General features: G+C 34.4%; 1 protein-coding gene across 1 annotated transcript; it reads right to left on the reverse strand.

Annotated features, from left to right (window-relative positions):
- Window positions 1–1,457: 1,457 nt before the first annotated feature.
- On the reverse strand, window positions 1,458–2,829 carry LOC113360917 (vignain-like). The gene is made up of 3 exons (XM_026604342.1): window positions 2,385–2,829; window positions 1,909–2,285; window positions 1,458–1,816 (listed from the first exon to the last, which is right to left on the reverse strand). Exons 1-3 carry the CDS (start codon window positions 2,827–2,829, stop codon window positions 1,538–1,540), a joined length of 1,101 nt encoding a protein of 366 aa, XP_026460127.1. The 3' UTR covers window positions 1,458–1,537.
- Between the last annotated feature and the right edge of the window lie 4,938 nt (window positions 2,830–7,767).

Below are 7,767 nucleotides of genomic sequence, written 5' to 3' on the forward strand. Positions count from 1 at the left end.
CAGGAGCTCAGGGACGAGGAGTTATGAAAAGAGAAAGAAATTCTCTTTGAAAAGAAGAGTTTAAAAAGTTCGGGGGTATTTTAGGTAACACATATTTTTTTGTTTTAATTTTCCTGGGTGAAATATCCAAATTGGCTATATAAACAGTATATTTCTAACTTTTGGCTATATGAACAGTATCAAAAGCTAAGAATCTATTTCACCCAGGATTTTTCACTTTTGGTCTTTTTGACCAATTTTGTGGTTTCGGAAAATGGATCATTTGTCCAAAAAAATTTAAAACATGGTTCAAATGGACGAGTAAAAATTAGTATGGGTGAAATGGACACAAAAAAATAGCAAAGATGAAACTGGATTCATCCTGCCTTAAACTTAAAAAATAGCGAGGATGAAACTGGATGCATCCTGATGTAAATTAAAAATAAGAAAAGGTATTTGAAAATGAGTACGATGAAACTGGTTACATCCTGGCTATTTTTATATTTTTGTCCATTTAAATAATATCAAAATCTAGATATCTTTTTCACCCCAGGAATTATTGATTTTGGTCTTTTTAACTAATTTTGTGTTTGCTAATTGATGTTGGATTAGGGTCTGACTCGCCAGTATTAAGATGTCACATCTACTTGTTTTGGGTTTGCGAATTTGGTGGTTTTACACTTATGTAGTTCAGTAGAAAAACAAACAGGCGTATTAAAAGTCTAAAGAGTCAGATGAGGCAGACAAGAAGGCTACCTTATACCTCACACGCTTCATACATCCCTTCAAGACTTAGCGATGCAACTGAAGGTCAAACATGCATTTGCGTGCAATAATTCATTGCACCAACCTGCAATTTTTCTTGTCCTACCGGGCAAGAAAAGACCTCTATAGTATACTGCTAGGAACTACATGTAAGGTTCGGTTGCCGTATATTGGATATTCTGTTCGAACTTAACATTCACCTACAAGGAGCGCATATGAGAATCATTATTTTGATCCTATAGGGTGTTTGGATGCTTGCTCCCTGTAGCCTGTTTGGATGCAGAAAGTTTGACTTTTTTTTTATTTTTTAGAAGTCATTCTGAAATTTTATATCCCCACTAAGTTACTTGTTTGACAAATCGACAAGTTATCTTTGGATGTGCAGGTTACTAGGCTTTGAGTCCAATTCTATATGGATAACATTTTGTTATTATTTTTATTTCTTTTCTTTTTATAGTAAAAAGAAAATTAGATTTAAACCAAGTAGATTACACTTTGATGGCCAAGTTGGTCCGTAAGGCCAACTCTGTTCTTGCTTGGGCTGCTACTAAAAGGCCTAAATTTTGCAAATTTTAACTGCTCCGTGCTTTGCATAAGTAAAAAAAAATAAAATAAAGAAGAAGCTTTATTCAACCTCATACATCAAGGGGATTCAATACAATCTACATTCCAAGCAAACATACTGAAACTATATAGAAACTTATAGGGGAACTATTACATATATCGGCATAACATTTGTGATAACAAATACATGCACTTATGAAAAGACAGACTGATAACCATGATGGCTACTCTAGAGTTCATCTTTAATGGACGAAGCAGAAGACCGTGCACGAGGTGTTGTTGGATTTGGAGAAGATTTGAGCGGATATGAAGCTTCCAAAGCAATACCACAAAGGCCTCCTTTGGTACGTGCACCACGTTCGATCCTAATGTAACCTTTCTCACCCCATTCAGGCCCCCACGAGTTCTTCACTATCCAGTATTTGGTTCCATCTAACGTTGTTCCATACCCAACTATCGCCACTCCATGATCAAGCTCTTTTCCACATTCTGGACTAGTGAATACACCCTGCATGTATAAGTGTTGCATGTCAATTTAGTGAAATGACATGAAGCTAACAAGTTATATGTATGATTCGCGAGAAGACGTTATATATATACCTCGGAGTAGAATTGGAAATCAGTACCCTCGGCGTCTATCGCAACTGATACCGGCTGATGAGCAACAGCTTTCATCAAAGCCTCCTCGTCACCAGCAGGTACCATTTCATGTCCGTCAATCGTCACGACATGAGCATTCTCCTTGTTAGCATCACAGGTCCCATCTTGTGCTACATATGGATAGTCTTGTTCGGTTGTGATCCCTCCATTTTGTTTGATGAATTCTAGTGCGTTTTCCATTAATCCACCGTTACAGCCTTGATTGTCAGTGTTATCACAATCGACTAGCTCCTGTTCGGACAAAGATACAAGCTTATTCGTCTTGATCTGGTTTATACCCTCAACACCAACAATAGTCGAGAAAGCCCAGCAACTACCTGCGATTTTGACAAGATTCATCCATGTTAGTTGAAAGATAACGTAAGATATTAATTATAGTCACCGATTAAGCATGCATGCATGTTTTAGCTGCTTACCGCATTGGCCTTGGTCCTTGACACTAGTGACTGCACCCTTCTTCCTCCAATCAATGGATGCCGGGAGATCGCTGACGTTTTCGTACATGAACGAAGTAGTTTTACGAGGACCATGAAGCATTCTGTAATGCTTGACTCTGGAACCAGCGTAAGAGCTCTTGAATTCATGACTTGTCATATCTGCAAACTTGTTCAGTTTAAGTTTATATGGTTTGTCCAGTTTGTTCGTTTCGTGAACATGTTGGATATTGGCTCTAAATACGTTGAAACGCTTGTGTTTCTCTTTCAAGTCGCGGCTGACCCTGTGATGGCTCCTCCATCTCTCATACAAGTCCCAGAGCCTTTCTTCCGACTCCAAATCTTTCTCATGGTAATCGAAACTTTCAACTAGGCCAAGAATAAGAACTAGTGAGAAAACAACTAATAGAACTCTACTAATACCCATCATAGTTGAAGACTATAAGAGATTTTGATTATTGGAATGAATGCACAAAAATGATGATGATTTGGGTTGAGAATTATCATATAAATAGCCATAGAAATCGGTCATTGTTATCATTATAACAAGAAAGAAGAAAAGGTAAACGGTTTCATTATTTTGGTTTGTAGCAACATATTGGATCATCTAATCATGCTAAACATGAGAACTAGTTCTGATAAAATTTGGTTTTATTTTCATGAGAATGGGATAAGTTAGTTAAACTGTTGTGTCTTTTAATATAAAAGTCTAAAAGAAAAGAAATCCTTAAAATATTGGGAAAAGCATAATCTAGAAATGATTTGATAACAAACTAAAAAAGTATGTGAAAACGCAAGCAACAAGGTTCGGTCTGGTTAGTGATAAGAATCAAAAAGAAACGAGGAAAACTAAAAATCAATAGCAAGAAGCTTATGGTTATGTCGTTTTACTGGGTTTGTTTGAGAATGGTTAGAGTAAAAGTGGGAATTGCAATTTGAATCGATAGTCTATTACAAACTCTTTTTTTATGGGTTTCTGGTTGTTGACAATATTTTGGGCTTGTCACCTTCTACGGCTTATCTTTCAATGTTTTTTTTTAGAGACCATGGTTTTTTTTTTTTTGAGGGGATCATGGTTTTATTAGGCCACCTTCCCTATAGTGATAAGGAGTGTCCTAAAACGTTGAAAAGACTAACCTATCCTTAATTTAATTTAATTTAAAACCAATCTAATAACCACCTATATATATAACCACCACCTCCTCCCACCACCATCGCCCATCACCGCCGATTACCACCACCACCAACCACCGATTACCACCACCGCCGCCGCCCACCGCCACCGATTACCACCACCTCCTCCGATTATCACCACCACCAACCACCGATTACCACCACCACCTCCTCCCACCACCACCACCACCGCCTATTTAAGAAATGTAACAACATCAATGCAATTACAATTAAGTTCGGTTACATAATAATTTTATCGAGTATAAAAGACGCCAGCCGCAACCTGATTCTGCCATGGGACCACTCCGGAGGTATTTTCCAACAAACCCTTCGCTTTAATTTGATTTTGATTGCTTCAATCGAATAGAAATCATCAAAATAGGGTTTTAATAGGAGTTACAGAGCCATGTTCGGTTAGGTCGATTTTCCAAAAAATCCTAGTTTACTAACCGAACTTCTTGAAAATGAAGAACACGAAGAACAGTTCGGTTCCATTGGAGTTAAAACTAAGTCACCGAACTCTCTGTTCGGTTGTTTCGCAAAAAAATTTAAAATTACAAAGTAACCGAACTCCACCCTTATAACCGAAAAAAAAAAACAAATCCAGTCTAACAGAACTGTGTTGTTATGGCCACTATGTTGAGTTCCAAAAGAACTGAACTTAGCCAATAGAGTTCGGTTTGTTCGCAAAAAATTTTAAAACTACAAAGTAACCGAACTTAGCCAATCGATGCTAAAACTTCACTTTTTTTTTTGTTAAGTTCGGCAACTTCACAATTTTATCGCAGAAACCGAACTCAGAGTTCGGTTGTCTAGCTGTTAGGTTCAAGTTTGCGAAAGAACCGAACTTTGTAAACTTATATACTCTTATATTACGTAAAGTTCGGTTAGATCAAAAGTGCATGCAGTTTGCGAACCAACCGAACTTTGTACACCAAAGTTCGGTTAGTTGAGAACCAACCGAACATAACGCTGTTACTCCTAGAAATTATTAGAGAATTCAGTAACCTGCGTGTTTGGAACAAGTAACCGAACTACACTTTCAGATGAGTTCGGTTACTTGTTCATCTCACGGGAAACCGAACTACAGCTTCAGATGAGTTCGATTACTTGTTCTTCATATAAAATAACCGAACTGTTCAAAATCCAGTTCAAATCCGAATCATTTTGAAGATTAACAAATATTCTAGGAGAGGATGGAGATGAAGAATCAGATGAGTTTTCATCATTTGAATACTCAAACTTAGTGAATTGGAAATAAAATTTATTTTCCATGTTTTTCTCCTTCATCTTCTCTAACTCTACTCTCTCAATAATTCTACTCAACTAATAATAAACTCATCTTTTAATTTAATCTCACTAATTGTTTTTAACTAAATCATTCACTAATCATAACCTAAAATTAATTAAGAGGTTAAATTATGTATTAAATAAATAACTAGATATGGGGTGACCTAGAATTACTTCTAATGCCTTTACCCAAAATAAAACCATGATCCCAAAAAAAAACCATGGTCCCAATAAATCGTTCTTATCTTTTATGGTACGGTAGATGGAAAACAAGGATTAGTCGAGTTGTAGGTGTTAAAAGGGAGGATCCCTTGACAGCCCCCTTATTTGACAAAGTTTAACAAATTCTGGTGAGCGTCTGATAACAAAATTTAAACGGTTAAGATTTGATAGTTTTAATTAAATATTTGATGGATATGTTTGGTACCCACTACCCGATTATGTCTCCAGCTTACTTTTTTCTCTCTTTTCGTTGATTTTTTTCTCTTTCTCACGTTCTTCCCTCTCCTCTGAAACCAAAATCAATCATCTGCTCTTTCTGATAAGTAGGAATTACCTATAGGTACTAGTTTAGTGATACTAGTTAGTGGCAGGTTCACCCACAAAAGCCCAGTAACATGAGGTCCAAAGTTTTAAAGAAAAAAGAAAATTGGACCTAAAATTTTATTCCCAGGTCCTATACATGTGCGAGATACATGAGACATATTTTTAAATTCCCAAAACACCCTCATGTATATAAAAACAGGATAACTAATTTTCATTTCATTTTTTCTCTTTTCATTTCATTCTCTCAGATCCAAATCGGAGAGCAGCCAGAAGAAGGAAAAAATTCTTGGGTTTTAATCGTCGAACGCGAGATTGTTTATTTCAATCTTGTTTCATTAGCCGAGATTTAGTTAGTTTTAATGTTGTCTCATATTTTTTTGAAACTATTTGGATTTGATTTTCAGTCTAATGGCGAAATCAATTGAGATACTATATATGAAGTTGTTGCTTCCTACAGATCAAGAAAATCAACTAAGAATTAGTCAAGGTATTTGGTTTATATTTGATTTCTATGTTGATTTTTCAATTCATCTTAGTCTGTTGTTGGAGATCTCATATTTAGTTAGGATCTAGATAGATAATCATGTTTTATATACATTTCGTTAGTAGATATGATATTTTACTTTCATTTTGTTGGGTTTTTAGTTTGTTTTTGTATATTAACCATCAGTACATATATGATGTACTGATAGTTTTTAATGAAAATAGTTCAGATCTAGACGTAAATGATAAAATTTTTGTTGTTTGAGATTGTTTGATCCAGCAATAAATATATGATATTTTGTTCCAGGTATGTTTTATAATCATCTTCTTTGATTATTTTGTTTGTTTTCTTCTTTTGATTTGTTTTTCGATTGTATTATGAAGATCAAATCGATTTTCATGACGCTTTTATGTTTTTATCTTTGTTACAGTTTGGTTTTGTGTATGAATTGACAGTACGTATATGGAGTACTGATATAAAATTCTTTTGATTATGTTTTAATCAGATTTTTGCCACTGTTTTTGGGTTCGATCCATGAGTATGTAAGTGTAATACTGAAATATGTGCTTTGATTCGGTTATATTCATCGTTTCATCAATTCTTCTTTACATGAAGTTGATTTTTAGTTCATGATTATGCAGTACATATATGGCGTACTGATAGAAACTTTTTATGATTCTGTTTTATTCAGAGTTTTGGGTTCCATCCATGAGTACGTATGTGTAATAGTGAACTATGTTATTTGATTTTTAGTTATAAATCAGAGGTACATATATGGAATACTAAAAAGAACTGATTTAATTCTGTTATGTTCGTAGATTCATCGGTCTTTTCTTATCTTGGAGTTGATTTAGATAATGAATCAGCAATTCATATATGGATTACCTAAAGGTAACATGATTTTTTGTTTTGTTTTTACAGGTTCGTTGTTGTTCGTCGTAGTGGATTGTAATTCGATTGATAATTTTTTAAGGTTAGTTTCATGTAAAATGAGCAGTATCATTTTGATGTGTTCAATGTTTTGTATGTACGAGAGCAGTATTACTTTGATGTGTTCAATGTTTTGTGTATATATGTACGGTTCGTAATTGCTTGTTAATACATTAGATTATCTAGAATTATAATTAGTTGAATCAGTGCATATTGCATGTACTACTCATTTTTATCCGTTGTTCATCATGGTTGTGTCAATATTGTTACGTTTTGGTTGCATTTACAGGTTCAAGATGTCTATATCTAGTCCAAACACTAGGAACTTTTTTGAGTATACCATTTATTAACTGCAAATTAACTAGTTTTATTTTCAGTATATCATTTATGTACTGCAAATTCATAGTATCTAACACATAAATTCATATATGTAAGCATAAGAATGGTTTTTTAATGAGTATGGAAGTTATGTACTGAAAATTCTGAGCCTTTTTTTCGGTTTCAATTTGTGTAGCTTTTTAGTTTCTCAGAGTATATCATATATGTACTCTTATATTTTGCAGGTTTTTTATCCACTAGCATATGCTTAGTTCCTGGAGAAGATGTTGCATTAGTTCCTGGAGAAGATGTTGCTGCTTGGTTCTCTTCAAATAAGGATTAGCTCATGATGTTGATTTCTTATTCAAGAACTTTCATCAGTTTTTGAATTATGTAATAGGGAATCTATCTCCTAAAACATTGTTGCGCTGCTGATTTGAACAGTAAAAGATAAAAAAAACTATCGATGTATCATATTGGTTAAAATAAAACAGGGTTTTTTCAGTACATCATATATGTACTACTAATTCATACCATTTTATACTACTTTTTCAGCAAACACATATGTAGACTTCTTCTCAAACTTCACAAATCAGAATGTCTAGGTCTTCTACTATGTTTTTT

This window comes from Papaver somniferum, chromosome 3 (genome assembly GCF_003573695.1).
Source record: "Papaver somniferum cultivar HN1 chromosome 3, ASM357369v1, whole genome shotgun sequence".
NCBI classification, from domain to species: Eukaryota; Viridiplantae; Streptophyta; class Magnoliopsida; order Ranunculales; family Papaveraceae; genus Papaver; species Papaver somniferum.

Excerpts from the sequence above, each read along its gene's own strand:
- LOC113360917 (XM_026604342.1), bottom strand. The coding sequence starts at position 2,829 with ATGGGTATTAGTAGAGTTCTATTAGTTGTTTTCTCACTAGTTCTTATT. Across the intron at positions 2,286-2,384 it reads CAAGGACCAAGGCCAATGCG|GTAGTTGCTGGGCTTTCTCG; the intron begins GTAAGCAGCTAA and ends TCAAAATCGCAG. Across the intron at positions 1,817-1,908 it reads ATTTCCAATTCTACTCCGAG|GGTGTATTCACTAGTCCAGA; the intron begins GTATATATATAA and ends TTATACATGCAG.